At 52.8% G+C, this 20,782-nt stretch overlaps 1 protein-coding gene across 1 annotated transcript in view; it reads left to right on the top strand.

Moving 5' to 3' along the window:
* Window positions 1-20,782, top strand: part of TRAP1 (TNF receptor associated protein 1) — a 52,788-nt gene that overhangs the window by 20,533 nt on the left and 11,473 nt on the right. Inside the window, exons 2-11 of the mRNA XM_032397699.1 lie at window positions 8,303-8,467; window positions 9,390-9,472; window positions 10,605-10,745; window positions 13,233-13,304; window positions 14,620-14,780; window positions 15,895-16,004; window positions 16,601-16,674; window positions 17,463-17,618; window positions 19,338-19,458; window positions 20,369-20,438. Coding sequence (XP_032253590.1) covers window positions 8,303-8,467; window positions 9,390-9,472; window positions 10,605-10,745; window positions 13,233-13,304; window positions 14,620-14,780; window positions 15,895-16,004; window positions 16,601-16,674; window positions 17,463-17,618; window positions 19,338-19,458; window positions 20,369-20,438 — 1,153 coding nt within the window. The remainder of the gene's footprint in view (window positions 1-8,302; window positions 8,468-9,389; window positions 9,473-10,604; window positions 10,746-13,232; window positions 13,305-14,619; window positions 14,781-15,894; window positions 16,005-16,600; window positions 16,675-17,462; window positions 17,619-19,337; window positions 19,459-20,368; window positions 20,439-20,782) is intronic.

Here is a 20,782-nt window from a genome sequence, read left to right as displayed (position 1 = left end):
ACATGCATGGTTCAGGGGGTCAGCCAGAGACTTAGAGGAATTTATTCCCCGACCGGGGGGCTCCCTTTCTCTTACTCTCTCCTTTCTGGGACCCCCCCCCCCCCGCCACGTTTTACCTTTTATGGTTACCCTAATCTCTCCTCTGGTTCTTCCGGCCAGAAAAATTATACATCGTGTGTGCATCAGCCAGCCACCCTTTGTAGAACCTGCCCCCATTCTGGGCTCTTCCCTTCTTCCAAGTGTCGGCTCTTATCCAGAACCTGCCTGCTTTTGCTGATTTCTCCAGAGCCTTTCAGGTAGTCCTTTTGTTGTGGTTCCTAAGTTCATGGTTGTTATCCACAGGAGGTTTGGTTGGAGGCTGTAACTCGGCCTGCTCTATAGGAAGTGGCACTCTGTAGTAAAGACAGAAAGGTAAATTGTTCTCTATTCCACACATGGTAAAAAGGGAGACTGTCCATTTGGGATATGTAATTCCAAGAAAAGAGTCTGCATATTTCTCATGGTTTAAAATACTAAGTGTGTCTGTATCTAAAGTACTGTACTTAAGATGTCATCATAAGGGGCGCCTGAGGGTCTCAGTTGGTTAAGCATCTGCCTTTGGCTCAGGTCATGATCCTAGGGCTCTGGGATCGAGCCCTGCATCGGGCTCCTGTTAATTGGGGAGCCTGATTCTCCCTCTCTCGGCCCCTCCCCGTGCTTGTGCATTCTCTCTCTCTGTCAAATAATCTTAAAAAAAAAAAAAAAATGTCATTATAAGAAGCAAAACCATAGTAAGAACGGGTGCTTGGGTGGCTCAGTGAGTTAAGCGTCCAACTCATGATCTCAGGGTTGTGAGATCCAAGCCCCATGTGGGCTCCCCCCTCAGCATGGAATCTGTTTCTCTCCCTCTTCTCCTTCTGCCAGTCCCCTGCTTGCGCACATGCACTCTCTCTCTCTCTCTAAAAATAAAATCTTAAAAAAAAAAAGAGAAAACCGATAGGGCGCCTGGGTGGCTCAGTTGGTTAGTGTCTGCCTTCGGCTCAGGTCATGATCCCGGGGTCCTGGGATCGAGTTCCACATCAGGCTCCCTGCTCGGTGGGGAGTCTGCTTCTCCCTCTGCCTCTCTCTGTCTCTCATGAATAAATAAATAAAATCTTTAAAAACAAACAAACAAAAAACCATATTAAGAACAATGGCAGATGTAGAGGGGAGATGAGTGATTAAAACAAAAAAAAGTATCCAGTGTGTTTTGACTCCTTTGCCTTACTTGGCTGCCCCTGTAGGCAGTTACGTTTTTAATTCTTGCTTCTTCGTGAGAAATGGCCCTGCAGGACCACTGCCACTGTCTTTTGGCTCACCGAATGTCCTGTGTCTGAGCATGGTGATGTTTGTGGTGATAAAAGTTTAATGTTTGTAAGGAGAGCTGCTTCTGCACTAGAGGCCATGGAGTAGGGAGAAGTTTGGGCCCTCTTGCCTTCCTTGAGTTTGATACTAAGAAACACAGACTTGTTTCTGCCCTGGGGTGGTGACGTGTTCTCTGTGAGCAAAGTCAGTAGTAGAGGGGCGTCTGGGGGGCTCAGTCGGTTACGTGTCCGACTCTTGATCTCAGCTCAGGTATGGATCTCAGGGTTGTGGGGTCAAGCCCCGCGCTGGGCTCCACACTGGGCATGGAGCTTACTTAAAAAAAAAAAAAAAAAAAAAAAATAGAACCGCCACTAGCTGGCTTAGAGCTGCAGTTCGAAACGAGCAGTGTAGGAAGTAAGTGCCGTGAATTCATAGTAGGGAGAGGTGGTTACGAGGTGCTGGGGATGGGAGCACCTCACACTGGACTCTGAAACAGTTTGGCTAGAGTGAGGGACGTGCTTGCAGCCTGAGGAAACAGCATGAGCACTGGCAGGGGTGTGTGGGGTGTCGGATTCAAACTGTTGTTCCCATTTTGTGCGACCCCAAACCACCACACGCAGTAACACGCAGACATTGCTGCCTGGCACTGAGGCTTGTGGTTTCTCCTTCAGGGTGCAGAGGAGGCGTGAAGACAGATACTGTGTAGATAGCGGGCGGATTGACTGCGCTGTTGGTTTGTTCATACAGTCCTTGTGGGAAGTATAACTCTCAGTCAAATTTGCTCTCAGTAGTGCTGTTGATTACTTTAGTCTTGGAATTAAATGGAAAGTCTGAAAGCCCTGGTTGGAGATATGGATTGGTTATTTGTTCCTTTTTCCTAACGAGGAAGACTTCTCTGTTTCTGCCATCATGAATAACAGGTCATTCCAAAAAGATCGTATTCAGTGGGAAAAACAACAGGAATAGGGAAAATGAGACATGGGAAAGCGGCGTTGAGTCTTGGAGTGAGGAAGGCCTTTACCAATAGGACTAATTTTGGAAGGCCGTGCACCTTGCCTCTGGTGGCCGTGTCAGCTTGACGGAGTCTGTGGCTGCACTTGGCCGCCTCCTCATCTGGAAGGTGGAACAGAAGCTGTACCGGTACTAGAGCTCTAGAAGGGCAACCGATGCATCTGCCACAACGAGGTGCTCACCATCATCCACATCCACCATCCGGGCCACTAACCCCTGCAGCACCTTGACTGTGAGTGCGGAGGAGTCACTGATACGGTGTTCTCCAAGATTGATGTCAGTGGCGATGGGGAACCTCCCCAGAGGAGCTCATGGAGGGCGTCTGGAAGGACCAGATGCTCCTGGACATGCTGACATGGAGCCTGGACCTCACCTGCATCATGTGCAGGCGCCAGAACGGCCAGCAAGATGAGGATGCGGGGAGGAGGTTGGTGGTGGGGAGACTGAGGCAGCCAGCTGAGCCCATTGCAAGGCTGCTTTTCTGTATTGGGGAGGGGGTGTGTGCTGGTGCCTGGGGTCGTCATCATTGTAATACTAGATACAGCCTACTGAAAAACAAAAACGAAGACGAATTTCGTTAAACTATGAAGTGCTCTGCAAGTCAGTAAGAAAAATATTATAGTAGAAAAATGGTCAGAGGATATCAGAAGTTCATCATGAAAAACAGGAGATAGAAAATATTTAAAATATGGGTAGGTGCTCAGGTCTTGCTCGTAGCAAGAGAAATGTAAATGAAAACAGTAAAAATTTTACCCGACTGGGATGCCGGTGGCTCAGACGTTAAGCGTCTGCCTTTGGCTCAGGTCATGATCCCGGGGTCCTGGGATCGAGCCCCGCATCGGGCTCCCTGTTCAGCTGGGAGCCTGCTTCTCCCTCTGCCTGCCCTTCCCCTTGCTTGTGCTCTCTCTCTCTAACAAAGAAAGAAATAAAATCTTAGAAAAAATTTTTTTTTACCCGACCTATAGGCAGAGGTCCAAAGTTTCCCTAAAGCCGTCCTGGCGGGAGTGTGAGGTGACACACCCCCATGCTGCTGCCGGAATGTGAGCCGATGGTCCCTGGAGGGTGACTTGGCAGCATTGACCATATTGTAGCCTGGACATAACCTGGGACTGGTGAGCCCACTTCTAGATGTGTACTCCGACATGTGTCCGTGCAGGAATGAAATGACACATGGATGAGAATGTTTTTTATTTTGAAACTTTTTACTCTGGAGTGTTCTGTACCTTGCAGAGCTGTTCCAGCCGTAGTGCACAGGGTCCCCTTGCCTTAGTTTCTCCTGGTGTTAACATCTTACGTCACCATGGTACGAGGATTAGAAACGAGTAGCAGTGGTGCTGATTCATGGGCCCGTCTTACTCAAATTGAGTCAGTTTCCCCACCGATGTCCTTCTCTGTCCAGGGCCCTACACCGCAGGTCCTTTCCGGCTCTGATGGTTCCTCGGTCTGTGTGTGTCCTTCAGGATCGTGACACTTTGGAAGAGTACTGCCCGTTATCTCATAGGATATCCCTAGATTTGGGTTTGTCTGATGGTGTTTTTATGATTAGGTTGAGATGCATCTTTAGCAAGAAAAGCAGGGAAGGGAGGCCATCCCCTCCCACTCCACCAGGATTGCAGGGTGTTGACCTGTCTCACTCCTGGTGACAGTGACTATGGTCATTTGGTTAGGAGGTATCTGGCACTTCACGGCAAACAACTGTTTTTCTCTTTGAAATCAATGTGTGTCCTGTGGGGGATACTGTGAGATTGTGCGAATGTTCTCAAGGACGTTTAAACAACATCCACAGTTTCTCCCTGTCACAGCAGCAGCTGTACTTGCCCGATGGTGACTGTTTGCACCATTAATTGTAATTCTGCTGTGAGGGAGAGGTCTTTTGTCCCCCATTTATTTATAAGTCAGCTCAGTGTGGACTAACGGATGCTTATTTTATTCGCCGGCTGTAATCTTACAGTCCATTACCATCATCCTTTTGTTGCTCAGACGGTCCTAGATTTTGCCTTTGGGGGTGCCTTCCAGTTGGAGCCTGTGCACTCTTGGAGACCCCATCCTTGGGGCCCTTCCTCCCTCGCTGGCACCATGTTTGTGTTCTCCAGCAGCCCTGGAAACAGCATTTACACACCAAGGTCTGGGTGTGGGGAGGGTGACCGGAGTGGCCCGTTCTGGGACAGTTGTCCTCCCTGTGCGGGTGTGCTCGTTGCTGCTGGTGTGTCGTGGCCTCTGCCCCCCCCCCCCCCCCAGTCCGTATTTGTTCCAGCACCCGGTCTGTGAATCAGGGAGAATCTCACATCCATTTCCAGCGCAGCACCCCCTGGGTGCTGCCGGGCCTCCCCCTTCCCCTTCGGTAACTGCTTCCTCCTGACTCGGGACCCACAAGCTCCTTACTTCCCTGATCCGGGTAGCTGCCGAAAGCAGTTTCAGAAGTGCTAACGATTCTGCTGCAGTAATTATATGCGGTGCTCTCTGAGGCTGACTTGACAACCACAGTACCAATTTCTGAAGTCACTTAGGTTAGTTCTTGTCTTTTAGGGTGCTTATGTTGTTCATAATATAGCTGTGTGCATCTGTTAATGGTTTCTGTCTCATTGAACGCTCCCCGCACCCCCCACAGGCGCTCCTAGTTATTCGGTTGTGCGAGAAAGAACTGTGGTTCTGAGAGTCGTATATACAAAAGGGCATACTCAGAAATGTCATATTCCCCTCAGCTCTGCTCCCCTGTCCCCAGCCCCCCTCCCACTCTTTCTCTTGTGTTCCCACATACCCATTATGGGTTGAGTTGTTGCCTCCCAAAAAGATGTTGAAATCCTGACCTCCATGACCTGTCATTGTGCCCTTATTTGGAAATAGGGTCTTCGCAGCTGATCAAGTTAAGATGAGGCTGTTGGGGTGAGCCCTGGTCCAGCATGACCGTGTCTTTATAAAATGGTGGAATTTGGACACAGAGTCTCACGTGCAAGAGGGAGGACACCATGTACAAGCCAAGGGACACCTGAGGCTATGGAATCGAGGAGAGGGGCCCGGGACAGATCCTTCCTTGCAGTCTCAGAAGGAACCACCCCTGCCAACACTCTGATTTTGGACTTCTAGCCTCCAGAACTTGAGATGGAAAATTCCTGTGGTTTCAGCTGCCCAGTCTGTGGTGCTTGGCCACAGCAAGCCCAGGAAACAGCACACACCTCTTCTAGGTGTTCAGTTTCTTATGGTTTGAATTGTGTGCCCCCAAAAGATACGTCCAGGTGCTAACCCCGGGTACCTGTGAATGTGACCTTATCTGGAAATAGGGTCTTTGCAGATGCAAATAAAGATGAGGGTGTACTGAATTAGAGGGAGCCCCAAATCCAGTGTCACTGGTGTGTCTGACAGGGAAATTGGGACATGGGAGACACACACGGGGAGTGAAAATAGAGCTCGGAGCCAGGCAGCTGCGAGTCAAGGAACGCCAGGACTACTGACAGCATCCCAAGACGGCAGAGGTGTGGACAGACCTCCTCAGAGCCTCTGGGGGGAACCAGCCCTGCTGACACCTTGATTTTGGACTTCTGGCCTCCAGAACTATGAGGGGATGGGTTTCTGCTGTTGTTAGCCGCCCAGCGTGTGCTGCTTCGTTCCAGCAGGCCTATGAAATGATCTCACAAGTTTCTGGTTCATCCTGCCTGTTTCTTGTGCACAGAGCAGTGAAACGTGCATATCTTTCTGCATTGTCTCCTTTCATCCATGAAGGAGGGTAACGTGGTAGATAATTCTTTGGCACTACAGAGCATTATTTTTTAACAGTACAAGACTAGAAACAGTTTAAACATCCATCGAGTGCTAAATACTTACCCATTACAGTGGAATAGTACTTGTTTGTTAAAAAGAATGAGGAGCTCTGTCTCCTGACATGGAATAATCTGAGATGTGTTCTTTTTTTATCTAAAAAAAATTTTAAGATTTTATTTGAGAAAGAGAGAGAAAGCCCGAGAGAGGGGAAGGTCAGAGGGAGAAGCAGACTCCCCGTTGAGCAGGAATCCCGATGCCGGACTCCATCCTGGGACTGCAGGATCATGTCCTGAGCTGAAGGCAGACGTTTAACTGACTGAGCCACCCAGGTGCCCTTATTTAAGTTTTTATTTTAATTTTTAAGCTTTGTGGATAAAGTGAACAACGTAGTTAGGCCCAGATAATTAAATATTTAGACTGTTTGGAAATTGAATATTTAGGTTTTTTTTTTTTTTTTAAGATTTTATTCACTTATTTGAGAGAGCAAGCACGCACGAGCAGGGTGAGGGGCAGAGAGAGAAGCAGACCCCCCCACTGAGCAGGGCGCCCGATGTGGGGCTTGATCCCAGGACCCTGAGATCATGACCTGAGCTGAAGACAGATGCTTAACTGACTGAGCCACCCAGGTGCCCCTATTTAGATGTTTTTAAGGTGTTGTGCATAGAGGTAAAGGCAAAGTCATGTTTTTTGTAAATCCAGGAATAAGCTTAAAAAAAAAAAAGGCCAGTTTTTACATCTTGTAGGAACGTGGAAGTTGATACGTTGTTTTGAAACCTCCAGGTCTTTTCTGGACATTGTGAGTCATTCCTTTCTGACCAGCGTGTGTCGTACACAGCAGGTGGGTGCAGCTCATGGGGGCTAGACTTGGACACGGGATGTCTTGCGGTGTCTGACCTGTCTCCTTGAAAGCCTTGGGCATTAAGCACCTACTAAACCAACGCCAGTGAGCAATGCTGTCTTGAGGGGCTACTGCTAAGGCTGGGTTCCGTCCTGCTGGCCGGGCTGGAGGTGTCCTTGCGGTGGCTGTCCAGCACGCCAGGCTGCAGACCGCAGTGTTGGGTAGAGGGGTTTGCCTTCTTCCCTCGCAGTTGTTCCTCAGTCTGCTGTGCTGAGCAAGAAGTCAGAAAACTAACGTGAGACAGTGTGAGTCCCCTTCCTGATTAGGGGAGATGATTGCTGGTTTTCAGTTTTTAAATACATTAATTTTTAAAAAACTGACAGTTTGGGGGGTGCCTGGGTGGCTCAGTCGGTTGGATGTCTGCCTTCAGCTCGGGTCGTGATCCCAGGGGTCCTGGGATTGAGCCCTGCATCGGGCTCCCCGCTCAGTGGGGAATCTGCCTCTCCCTCTCCCTCTGCCCCTCCCTCAGCTTATACCCTCTCTTGCTCTTTCTCTCTCTCTCTCAAATAAAATCTTGAAAAAAAAAAAACTCTTTTAAAAAAAAACCTGACAGGGCGCCTGGGTGGCTTAGTTGGTTAAGCGACTGCCTTCGGCTCGGGTCATGATCCTGGAGTCCCGGGATCGAGTCCCACATCGGGCTCCCTGCTCGGCAGGGAGTCTGCTTCTCCCTCTGACCCTCCTCCCTCTCATGCTCTCTGTCTCTCATTCTCTCTCTCGCAAATAAATAAAATCTTAAAAAAAAAAAAAAAAAAAACAAACCTGACAGTTTTGGACACCAGTTTAGAACATGGTGAGACTGTTTTGGAACATTAATATAAAAATTTGGATCCCTCTTAGGGGTATATTTTTTTCCCCTTTTTCATGGTTGTCACAGGATAAGGAAGGCTGGTGTGTGTTACTTCGGGTTCGGGGGGGCCGTGAGCGCCGAGGCATGTTTGAGTTTGGTGGGTTTGTGCAGGATCCCTCCCAGGCCACACGTGGGAGTGATGACGAAGGCCTCTGCCCACCTCCTGCTCCTCTGCCCCTGAGTTAGGATTCTTTCTTGGAATTTGATATGTGTGAGGATATGTTACCAAACCGTATGGTGAAGTGCCCGCCGCGTGTCTGGCCCTGCCACCCCGAGTGCGCCCGATCTCGTCTGAGATACCCACCGGCTCCTCAGCATTCGGTCACTTCGATTTCCCCTGGGTGACCTTGGGGATTTTGAGCAATGGCCTGCCTTAAAGATCTCCACATTAGCGTTTGCAGGACCCACCAGACGTGTTTCTGATGTCTTACTAAATGTTTGTTCTTTCTGCATGTTTGTCTTTCCAGGAAAACCCTTTCTGTGTCCTTGGCGGACCCCGGCCCAGTCCAGGAGCCCCAGGCCAAGCCTGGCGTCGAGCTTCCACGCTGGACGGCTCTTCAGCTCGCAGGCTGCGGAGGACCGGGCAGAGGAGCCCCTGCACTCCATCATCAGCAGCACCGAGACCGTGCGGGGTACTGTGCGCAGCCGGCCTGCGAGGGGAGGTTCTTGAGGCAGAAGCAGTGATTGATAGAAGCCGCCCACTTGCTTCAGTCGGAGGGAGGGTTCCCCCAAACAAAGCATCATCCGTTTCCTGCTTGGCCAGGAGCTGCTGACTGCCGGCCTGGTGTGTCTTGCCCCCTCTGGTGGTCACCCGTGAGCTCGCGGCCGGCCACTCGGAGTGGTGATTCATGGCCCATCTGCTAATAATCATGGAAGCAGGATGTAAACCCAGCATTGGCCGTGCCGACGCAGGCCTGCACGTTCAAGCTGTCCTGTCACCTCAGAAGTCTAGAAAAGCAGTCTCCGCAGCCAGTCCTCATGTGGGTCCATTTCTGGCTTTCACATGAGATGACAACACAGTCTCTGATGTTTGGGTTAAGAAGTGAGATTTTCTTGTTCATTTGTTTTCTAAATAATTAATTTGGAAACCATGGTTTTGAAGAGTAGAATCTAGGGTCTGGTTGTTAGAGCCAGTCCGATTCTCACGTCCTTGGGAAGTGCCGGCCCCGACTGGCCCTCGAGGTGATGGGTCTCAGTGGTGGGAAGCAGGGGAGGCTCCTTTTGCCCCTTCCTGTGGAGAGAGGGGGCCCCTGGCTTGTCCTCTCTGACACCTCCTCCCTGAGAGCCCCAGTGACGTAGTTTCTTTTTCACTCCTTTTTTTTTCTTAAGATTTTATTTTTATGTAAACTCTACACCCAGCGAGGGATTGAACTCACAACCCAAGATCAAGAGTTGCATGCTCCACTGACTCAGCCAGCCAGGCGCCCCTTTTGTTCAGTCTTTTGAAAAATGTTTAAAATTCATTACCTGAAACATTCTTTTGAATGTTACATAGCATATTATACCATAAAAATAAAAACTGAACTTTATTGCTTGTGTCTGATTCATTACCAGGTTCCATTTCCAAACACGAGTTCCAGGCTGAGACAAAGAAGCTTCTGGACATTGTTGCCCGTTCCTTGTACTCAGAAAAAGAGGTGCGGTATCTGTTTATCACTCCCAGTGCTAGTGGTGTTTCTTTTTGAAAAAACGATTTTTATGCTACTCTAGGGAAATGCCAGGTAGTGTAATAACTGTGAAAATGCATTAAATTTGGACAGGTCTGGATCTTAGTTACCAGCAAGAGTATTTTTACTAAAATCTATTTGGATTTCCTGGACAGATAGGCCCAGATGACTCTTCGTGCTAGATTGACTCCGGGAGTTATTTTTGCTGATAGTTTAGAAGCCTCCCCACCCCCAGATACTGGCGTGGGGGCCCTGGGGCTCATTTCTTTGGCGGAGGCAGTATGCTCTGAGGCCCTGTGTTACCGTGTCACCTGGCGGGTGGTCACCAGGTGACCACTAGATGGACGGCGGGGCTATGGGAGGAAGGCCCCCCAGCCCCATGTGGAGAGAGTAGGGGCTGAAAGGCAGTGAGGAGCGACAGGCTGTGGGAGAAGTCGAGAACAAATGGTCCGTTGTGTCCATGTGCGTTATTGCTAGAATGCAGAGGGGAATTTTGGGGAAGAGTAAAGCACAAAATTCCAAAGTTAAAAGGGACTTTTTAGGAAATACTTCCAGGCTTGTGCTGCTGCATGCCATATTCAAGTATCCCTGTGATCTCCAGCTTCTGTGCTCTGGGGTTCACATCACCGTGCTTCCTCCCTCACCTGCAGGAGGAAGGTCTCTTTGAGGCAAAGGTGCTTCTCAGACCCAGGTACTCTGAGTGTGGTAGGCCTTCACTAAAGGAAGCCAGAGTCTTTAAGGCGTAGAAGAAACAGGTGTCAGGGGGTATTTTGACATCCTTGGTCAAGAGTTGGGCAGGAAGTGGTGGCACGGGGCTCTTCAAGTTTGAGCTGACATAACAGATTGGCACCTGCTTGATTTTCAGGACAGAGCAGCATGGTTAGAGTTCACTCCTTAAAGCTGTGTCAGGGAGGGAGAAGCCCTGGGCCTTGAGTCATTTTGGGAGCTGCCCTGGAGAAACTGTCTCTGAGAAAAGTGGGAGGTCTTTATGGTTAAAACACCGACCATTCTCTGGTAGTTCTCCCCCAACTTTGGACACACACTGCAGGTGCTGCCGACCGGGACGGCCTGCGGCGCTGGCATCTTCTTTCTGCTCCCGTAGGTGTTTATACGGGAGCTGGTCTCCAACGCCAGTGACGCCTTGGAAAAGCTGCGTCACAAGCTGCTGTCTGAAGGCCAAACGCTGCCGGAAATGGAGATCCACTTACAGACGGATGCCGAGAAAGGCACCATCACCATCCAGGTACCCCCTTCTGAGGGTCCTGCCGCTGGCGCCGCCCTCCTCACGCCTGGGGCAGGGGAGCTGGACCCGCCTTTTCATTCCATCTCCGGGCTCCAAGTGACGCGCCATCCGTCTTTGTTGTTGACTCTTGTTTTAATTTACTGTAAAAGTAACGCTTGTTCAGTATAGAAAATTTGGAAAACACACACAGAAAAGAAGCAAGTTTAAGGCTTCATTTGAGGCTGATGACTGTTACCGTGTTAGTGTAGGTTTTTGGTGTCTGTGCATTTATTTACATATCTAAATGTTGTTAAACTATGTGTTATTTTTAGTGTTCTCTCTTTACATTTTTAACTGTACTTTTCCTCTCATTATGCATATTTCCCCGTGTCATTAAATATCCTGCGGTACTATTGTTAATCACAGCCCAGTGTTTGGATTAATGGTCTTGCTTTAGAGGAAGCAATACTTAGGGCTGTTGTAACCTCTTGAAACTATTAAGGTCAGAAAGAAAGGCAGAAGTGGGGGGCTCATCAGCAGTGGTTGAGGGATACCGTGTTGCTGAGACAGCTGCTTCAGGGTCCTGGGGTGATGGCTGGAACTGGGGGGGGGCGGCGCCTGCAAGGTGGAAGGACGTGCTGTGGGGTCCTGGGCTTCCTGCCTCCACCAAGGGGATGGTGCTGGTGGGGGGGCTCTTAGGCCGTTGCTCGTTCCTTCTGGTCTGCGTGTGTGCGCCTTTTTTGCTGTTGTTTTAAGAAGCTTTACTGAGGTAAGATTTATACACAGTAAAATTCCGCAGGTTCAAGTGCACACATTCTGGTGACCGCGATGCCATCATGATTTCCTCCCCCCAGGTCCCCACTGCCTTCCCAGCTCGTCAACCACTCACATGCTCTCTGCCCCTTCGGGTTTATATTTTCTAGAATTCCATAGAACCAGAGTTTGGTCTGACTTCTTGCCATCAGCAGAATGCTGTGAGATTCATCCCCGGCGCAGCGTGTAGGTGTAGCCTGTTCCGTTTCCTCCCGGAGAAGTGTTCGCCGCACGCGTGCAGAGCGCTCGGCGGCCACTCGCCACGGGATGCGCTTCGGCTTGTTTCCAGTTTGGGGTGTTCGGAATAAAGCTCTTGGGTGAATGCCTAGGAGTGGGGCCGCTGGCCCCAGGAGAGCTGTGTAGCCGTGAGAGATGCCAGGCTGCCGCGGTGGGTGTCCGGCTTGCTTGCTGGCGGCGGCGGTGGTGGCTGGGAAGTCGTCACTGCTGCTGTCCTTGCCGGCACTGGTTACTGTCGGCCGTGGAGATGCGGGCCGTTCCAGCGGCTCAGCTTTTTGTTTGTTTGTTTATTTGAGAGAGAGCATTAGAGAGAGGGAGCAAGAGAGAGCAAGCATGACTGGGAGCGGAGGGAGAAGCAGGGAACCCAATGTGGGGCTTGATCCCAGGACCCTGGGATCATGACCTGAGCCGAAGGCAGACGCTTAACCATCTGAGCCACCCAGGCGCCCCTGGGACTGAGCTTTTATTGTGCATTTCCCTCGTGATTAATGGTCCATCCTGAGCATCTTGTCATGTGTTTGCCATTTCTGTATCTTCCTTGTGAAATGTCCAGATTTTTGGTTCATTTTTAATCAAGTTGTTTGTTTTTTTAATTGAGTTGTAAGACTTTATATAGTCTGGATATAAGTTGCATATCAGATACGTATTTTTTTTTTTTTTTTAAAGATTCTATTTATTTATTTGACAGAGAGAGACACACAGCGAGAGAGGGAACACAAGCAGGGGGAGTGGGAGAGGGAGAAGCAGGCTCCCCGCTGAGCCAGGAGCCCGATGTGGGGCTCGATCCCAGGACCCTGGGACCATGACCCGAGCCAAAGGCAGACGCTTAACGACTGAGCCACCCAGGTGCCCCTCAGATACATACTTTGCAAATATTTTTTTCCCCAGTGTTGGTTTGCTTTTTTATTTTCTTGGTGGTTTTTGAAAAGCAAAAGGTTTTAATTGTAATGAGGTCTAGTTTATCACTTTTTCTTTCTGTGTTTCATGCTTTTAGTAATGTAAGAAATTGCTGTGTCTTCCACAGTCAGATTTTCCCCTGTGTTTTCGTGTAGAAATTGTGCAGTCTTCGCTGGTCCTCTGTGTCTGATCTGTTGGGGGCCTGGTGTGAGGGGGGCGGAGGTTGGGTGCAGTTTCCGCACCATCTGCTTTCCTTTCCCCTGTTGAGTTCTCTCAGAATCTTTGTCAGAAATCAAGGGACACAGTCTGCACAGCTGTTTCTGGACTCTTCTGTCTCTTGGCTCTGGGTCTCTCTGCTAGGGGGTTTGTTCTGGTGCGGCCCAGCCCCCCAGACTAGAACTGGTCCCCCTGATGACGTGTGCTATGACTTCCCTAGGTCCTGCCTGGCCCGTGTAATTGATGCCCCCTCCCCCCCCCCCCCCCCCCGCCCCCGGCTGTCCGCCCAAGTCCATCCCAGCTCCCGCGTGCTGGCCTTGGAGCTTAGCACGCCTCTCTCCTCAGGACACGGGTATCGGGATGACACAGGAAGAGCTGGTGTCCAACCTGGGGACCATCGCCAGGTCGGGGTCAAAGGTAAGCCCCCACCCCACTGCCCCTTCCTCGGGGGCTGCAGCTGCTGCCCCCCCTTAGGGCTCGAGGATCGGTTCTCGAGGCCGCCCGACCAGAGAGGGCGGGACCCAGAGGGCTCCAGGCACCAGCGACAGCAGGAGTGTTCTCGGGCGCCAGCTCTGTTGGCGCTGTGGGAGCGCTTTGCCCCTCCCGGGCACCTCTCAGGTGGTTTCTCTTTCTTATAGATGAAGAGGTGGAAATTAGTACTTTGTCTGTAGCTAGAAATCGGCCAACCCCAGGCTCCAAGCCCGTCCGTCAGAGTCTGGAATGCACCATTCTGCCTCTACACTTCTCCCTCTCTCAGCGATTGCTTGAGGCCGAGGGGGCCTGGCAGAGATAGTCGTTCTTCCTCTCCATCCTCAGCTCAGCACCGTTCATGAGAATAGGCCACATCTGTGGATGGGCAGCTCTGTGGGGAGGAAACGCCCTGGGGGTCATGGCTGCCGTGTGACCCTCGGGGGGGCAGGCGATCCTGGGACCTCTGCCAGCAGCGAGTTGGAGGCTGGTGGCCCTCGGCTGCCTGTGTGCCTCTCCTTGGTTTTGTGGGCCTAAGTGGTGCCTAAAATGGTACCACGCAATGATGAAAGTGCTGGAAATAGTGTAATTCTTGGTCCAAAGTGACTTGCAGAAATTCTACCAGTTCCTCCCCCCGTTACATTCTTGGTTCTATTTCTGTCAAGGAGAGTCTGTGCCGTCACATACGGTAGCCACTAGCTACACGTGCCTGTTTGCATTTAAGTTAAATGTAATTTAAAACTTGGTTCCCGGGGCACACTAGCCTCACTTGAGTGCTTGAGAGCCCAGTGTGGCCCACAGCCACCATATCGGGCCACATGTAGAACACTTCGTCATCGTAGACGGCGCCGTAGCGGTGAGTGGGTGCCTTTTACTTCATTTTTAATCTTAGAAACTGCGATAAACTTGAGTTATAAAAATTAAGTGTTTTCTGATACCATATCAAACCTGAATGTGGTATATACCGTTTCCCCCTGAAGCTTAGAATCTAGGAGACACGCAGAAGACACATTTAGGAAAACTCTGGGGGTCACTCTTTCTGTGCCCTGCCCGCTCAGATCGCTGCCCCCCGCGCCTGGGAAGTGTGGCCCGCCCGTCTTAGTTTCCAGGCTGGACCGTGTGGTGAAAAACCACTTAATGTGGTTGTCTTGAGGATGAAGGGTGATCCCCACCAGCGCTAGGGGAACGGACACAGGGAGTCACAGACGTCCGCTCTGCCTGGGGAAGGGGCCGCCCTTCTTCTGACCAGCCTTCGCCACCACAGGCCTTTCTGGATGCGCTGCAGAGCCAGGTGGAGGCCAGCAGCAAGATCATCGGCCAGTTTGGAGTGGGTTTCTACTCCGCTTTCATGGTGGCTGACAGAGTGGAGGTCTATTCCCGCTCAGCGGACCCGGGCAGCCCTGGTTACCAGTGGCTCTCAGATGGGTGAGTAAGTGAGAGCGGGCCTCACGTCTCACACAGCAAGTGCCCTGGGGCCACCACAGCCAAGCGTACCTGATGTGCACTGCCAGAGTCAGCTGAGGTGTTAGCACTTCACTTGGAAAGTTAGAGTCACCTCACTCTTTGGGGAGCCGGTGACGCTTTCCCCTCCAGATGGCGCGTGCTGTGTGTGCCTTAGGTTTGTGCTCTGGAGCGTGGCCTGTGCCAGGCGGGGCTCCTTTGGGAATGGCTGGCCGTTGGATCGGCCGGGCACCAGGCATCCCCTGCTCCGGGGCGGCCTCTCTGGATTCTGTTCTGTGGGAGTTCCTGGGTTTGGCTCATGGGCCTGCCCGCCCCTCCCCTGCCAGGTCAGGCCCGAGGCGTTGCCTTTATTAAAGATGCTTGTTTGCTGTGCAGCCTGCTCAGGGACCATGGCTCACAGGCTCGTTGGGCGGATGTTCCGGGAGAATCTTGAGACTCTGTTTAAGGAGAATGGTACCCTGGCCAAATTGAAGCATGTACTTCAATAGGCCCAAACCTTCATTTCCGAATCCTTTCCTGATGGAGTCTCCCGTCTGCTGTGGGGGTTCAGCGGTGCACGCGAGAGGGGCTCTGCCAGACCCCAGCCCATTTCCCTCGGTCAGAACTGCGATTTCTGTTCAATGCTGAGAAGGTGGTGCTCAGAGGAAACAGGCCAGGGTTTGACAAGGCACTTTCTGGGGGTGCATCTTCCCCTCTTGTACTTCGGAAACGGTTTCTCTGCCTGGCCTCTGCTAGAGGTTCAGAAACACGGGGGGTAGCTCGAGCTAGGGGCGGTCCCTGTGCATCTGCTCTTTCTGCCCAGTGCCTTATGGCATTGCGGCCACTTTGGGTGACCCTAGAGCCCACGAGGTGGCGCTTGTCATGGGGGAGCCCCACCCCGCAACCCTGTGGCCACACTCCCTGGTGGAGACAACAGCTGGGGGCTTGCCGGGCTCCGAAGTGGTGGCGCTCAGGGTTGTGTCTCTGCGTGTGGGTGTGGGCTCTGCTTGCGACAGTCCTAGGAAGGGTGACTGGACAGGCAGCGTAGGACCCGTCAGCTTCGCTGTGTGCAGCTGGCTTTCCCTTTCCCATGTCTTAGCTCCGGGGTGTTTGAAATTGCTGAAGCCTCGGGAGTGAGAACTGGGACCAAAATCATCATCCACCTCAAGTCAGACAGCAGAGAGTTCGCCAGCGAGGCCCGGGTCCGAGGTGAGCGGGAGCCTGGGCTGCGGGGGATGGGTGCGCGGCGGCACTGGGGCAGCTCAGTGGTTAGGGCGCTGCTTGTGTTGGTCGCCTGGGGCTGCGGGCTCCGTGTGGCACCGGGAGGCCAGGCCTGCTGGGGCACCGTCAGGTTTGGTTCTGTCTTCCGCCCTCAGTGCTTGCACGTGGTGCATTCCCTGGCCTCCCCTGTGTCGTAAGATGCTTCCCGAAGCCTGGCCTGCGCCTGCTTCACGGAGAACAAGAGCGGGCGCTTCCATGCGGTGGTCTCATCTGGGTCTGACTGGATGCTTCTCTGAGGTGCCGAGTGCTTCCAGGATTCACCATTAACCCACAAAACTATATTTATGCCACCAAGAAGGTGTGGGGGTTCGTGGTGGCCTGGGCCTCAGATCCCTGGTTCTCGTATGAGTTCTGGTCACTCTGTGGGCAGGACGTTGTCCCTGACATGGCCTGGCTTCACACCTGTGAAAGTGCTGGCCCAGAGTCGTCCTGGCGTGCTGTTACCTGCAGCCACTTCCAGAGCTTTTGTATCCAGAAGAAGCTTCCTGTATTCATTGTTGCTGTGTGTTTTTTCTCTTTTCAAGATGTGGTGACAAAGTACAGTAACTTCGTCAGCTTCCCTGTATACCTTAATGGAAGGCGCATTAATACCTTGCAGGTGAGACCCTCAGCTGCCTGAAGGGCTCGGGTGGCTATGGGGAGCGTTTGGTACATTCCAGCGCTGGACGGACAGAGTCAGGGCTGGGTGGCACTGTCCGAATCCCAGCGTGGGGAGTCCCCTGTGCAAGGCCAGGTCTCCACCCCTCTGTGTCCTGTCCCCATGCACCATGTGCAGTTCAGCGTCCTTCATGTGTTCACAGAGCCACAGTCTGTTCTAGAACATTCTCATCCCAAAAAGGAACCTGCCTGTGTTAGTAGTCGCTCCCCATCTCCCTTCCCATCACCTCCGACATGTCATGTCAGTGGAATCAGACACTGTGGCCTTTGTGTCTGGCTTCTCACTGTAACGGTTCCAGGGTTCATCCATGTTGGAGCCCACGTCAGTCCTCCGTTCCTTTTTACGGCTGAGTCACAGTCCGCGGCTAGACCATGTTTCTTTGTCCCTTCACTCATTGATGCACTGGTGATGTCCTACAGGCATGTGCAGACCTCTGGGCTGGCCTTTCCTGACGCCCTGTACTGGGAGGGGGGCCCTTGTTCCAGAGCCTCTTGTGTGTCTTTGTGGTTCCCCCCCTCCTCCCCACACTGGAGTGGGTGGGGCTGGAGATGGGGACGGAGGCTTGCACCCGAGTCCACAGCCCCAGTCTGTCCCATGGGTGGGTCCGTGGGTCATCCCGGGGGCGCACTTGCCAGCGCCCGGGGCCACAGGCTCCAGAGGCCCAGCTCTGCGCGGTTGTTGGGAGGGCACGTCTTAGACACTGCGGCCTCATGTATCTCCATTTCCAGGCTGTCTGGATGATGGACCCCAAGGATGTGGGTGAGTGGCAGCACGAGGAATTCTACCGCTATGTCGCTCAGGCCCACGACAAGCCCCGCTACACCCTGCACTACAGGACAGACGCACCTCTTAACATCCGTAGCATCTTCTATGTGCCGGACACGGTGAGGCCTGGGGGCGTGGGGCAGGGGCTGCCAGTGCTTGTCTGCTGCTCCCTGGGATGGGGGCCTCCCCCATGGCGACAGCATTTCCCAGTGCCAGTAGCACTTGCCTTAAATGGTGACAGATCAGCACAGACATCACAAAAATTAACTTGGTAGCATCAGAGTAAAAGCAAAATTCATGTCTCCGGTTAGGTGAGCACAGGGTTTTAAAGTGGGGAGGGGGGGGGTGTTTCACGTGCCATCTTGGGGAAGAACAGAAACATTTGGTCGTGTGGGCTTGGGCTGTTGTAGACCCATGGGGAGTCCCTCAGAGCAGCGTGCGGGCGGCTTTTGTCTACATGCGGGTGCACCCCTGAGCTGTGCAGCTGATTGGGGCTCCGTGGTGCTCTGATGAGTTGGTGGGCACTCCGTACTTGTGCTTGGCCCCTAAGACCCCATGCTCACAGCAGCATGGCGAAGGTTCTGATGAATCCTGTGAAGGGGAAACCTGCTCAGGGGTTGGAAAAGGTTCCTGGACTTTTCTGACTGGCGCCCTTGTAACACCCCATGGCTACCCATTTTGGGAAGCAGCATGAGACCCTCACTACTGAGTGAGTTCCGCAGACCAGTACCAGCGTGTCCTGGGACTTGTTAGGCATGCAGGATCTCAGTGGCCCCAGGATCCCAGTGTGATGTGCGTGCATGCTGCAGGTTTAGAGCAGGAGTTGGGGCATGGTTGTGACTAGTTTGGGCTACACGGGCCGTGCACATCCTGGAGCTCTGCCCCCGTAGCGTGGACACCCATAAGCTGCAGATGAGCCCGGCTGTGTTCTAGGAAACTTCATAGACCCTGCAGTGTGGATTTCACATATTTTTCACATTATCATGAGACCTTCTTTGTTTGCTTTCTTGCACAGCCATTTAAAAGTGTACAAGTTAAAAAATAAAAGTGTACAAGTTGTGGGGCACCTGGGTGGCTTAGTCAGTTAAGCATCCAACTCTTGGTTTCGGCTCAGGTCATGATCTCAGGGTCCTGGGATCAAGCCCTCAGTTGGGCTTTGTGCTCAGCAGAGAATCTGTTTCAGATTCTCTGTCTCCCTCTCTCTTTGCTCCTCTCTCCTCAAATAAATAAATACATGAAAAAAAAAAATACGGGACGCCTGGGTGTCTCAGCTGGTTAAGCGTCTGCCTTCGACTCAGGTCATGATCTCAGGGTCCTGGGATCGAGCCCCGCATCGGGCTCCCTGCTTGGCGGGAAGCCTGCTTCTCCCTCTCCCTCTGCCCTGCCGCTCCCCCTGCTTGTGCTCACTTGGCGCGCGTGCGTGCTCTCTCTCTCTCTGTCAAATAAATAAAATCTTTAAAAAAAGGGAAATAAAAATGAAAGTGGACAAGCTGTTCTGGGGCTATACCAGCCAGGTGATCTGGCCTGTGGGCTGTTAGTTGCTGACCCCTGGCCCCTGGTGGGTTTGGCTCTGTTCACAGGGACGTGCAGGTAGTCGTTTATGTTCTCCAGGGGGAACAAGTTGGGGGGCCGCAGCTGCCCAGGGAAGGCCCACGCCCTGCTCCCCCTGCCGAGAACGTGTAGGGCTTCTCAAAAGACAGAGGGTGGCCTCCTGGCCTCTCTCTTCCTCTGGGTCCCCACACGCCGCCCACCGCTCCCCAGCGCTGGCCTCCGTAGGAAAGGGTGGTTCTCAGAGTTGTCCTCAGAGCTCCTCAACACTGCTGTCTCCGTGTCCCCAGAAACCATCCATGTTTGATGTGAGCCGGGAGTTGGGCTCCAGCATCGCGCTGTACAGCCGCAAGGTCCTCATCCAGACCAAGGCCGCCGACATCCTGCCCAAGTGGCTGCGCTTCGTTCGCGGTAAGGCACTGATGCCGGCGCTTCGCCGTGTGGGCCGCGGCCCTGCAGCCCCGGGACTGCGCGGCTCCCGGGGTGAGGCGGGGGTGCCGACTCTGGGAGAAGGCGTTCGTGTGCCGTGGGTGCCGGGTCGGGGTGAGCGGGCACAGGAAGCTGCTCAGCGCCGCCCAGGGAGCTTCCCGCCTCCGGCCACCTCGTCTTGGTGCAGGGCCAGGGTGACAGGACATGTTAAAATGGAATTTTTTTTTTTTTGTCTCGCAGAGACAGCGAGAGAGGGAACACAAGCGGGGGAGTGGGAGAGGGAGAAGCAGGCTTCCCGCTGAGCAGGGAGCCCGATGCGGGGCTCGATCCCAGGACCCTGGGATCATGACCTGAGCCGAAGGCAGACGCTTAATGACTGAACCACCCAGGCGCCCCTAAATGGAATTCTTTTAAAATGTTTGTTTATATTATGTGAGTTTCAGGTTTACATATGAATTGTCTTGAATTTGAGCGAGATTATAGCTTTAAAAAGTATTCAGCACCTAAACCATTGTGTCACCTTAGCCTACAAAGTGTGAGGTGTCCACCATATAGTTGTGATTCTGAACATAAAATCCAGGACGTGGTTTCAGAGCGTCAAGCTGAGGCTAAAGTCAGCAGCTCTCCCCGGCAGAGCTCCTCGGCCTTGCCGGCTTTTCTTCTGCTCGCATTGCTGTGACCGGGGCTGTGTGCGTCAGCTCTGGGGCGTCAGTGGGACCTGGAGGGGCCAGAAGGTGTTGCCTCACTGCATCTCCCCTGTGTCCTTCGCCAGTTTGCTGTCACCCAGGCGTGGGCTCACTTGGTGTCAGGCGGGGAGGCGGAGGGGTGTGCAGTGAGGGCGGGGCAGAGCCGCGGGCGCTGCGAGGGTCCTGACAGCCTGTGTCTCACTCAGGTGTGGTGGACAGTGAGGACATCCCCCTGAACCTCAGCCGGGAGCTCCTCCAGGAGAGCGCGCTCATCAGGTAAGCTGCACACGAGGCGGCCCCCGCAGCGCTCACCTTGGCCACTAAGGGTCCCCGGCAAGCATGAAGGAGTTGGGAGCCAAGTGTGGTGCTGCGGTGGGACCAGGCCTGGGGGGCCGTGTGCGGGGAAATGCCCTCACCTTGGCCACGCTGGGGGAGACTCCAGGCCTGCCGCCTCTGAGGTGGAGGAGGCAAAGGATGACGGTTGCAGGAGGGATCTGACCTTGGTCCACAAAGGTCACTAATGGTGTGAAGGTGACCCTCTCTTCGGGAAGTCTCTCTGGAATCCCTGTGGGCTGAAGTGGTTTCTCAGCTCCCCGCCCCGACTGTAGCAGTAGCTACTG

The sequence above is a fragment of the Phoca vitulina genome, unplaced genomic scaffold (genome assembly GCF_004348235.1).
Source record: "Phoca vitulina isolate PV1807 unplaced genomic scaffold, GSC_HSeal_1.0 scaffold102, whole genome shotgun sequence".
Classification (NCBI taxonomy): domain Eukaryota; kingdom Metazoa; phylum Chordata; class Mammalia; order Carnivora; family Phocidae; genus Phoca; species Phoca vitulina.
Note: the sequence above shows the minus strand (reverse complement) of the source record. Positions and strands in the feature narration are given on the sequence as shown.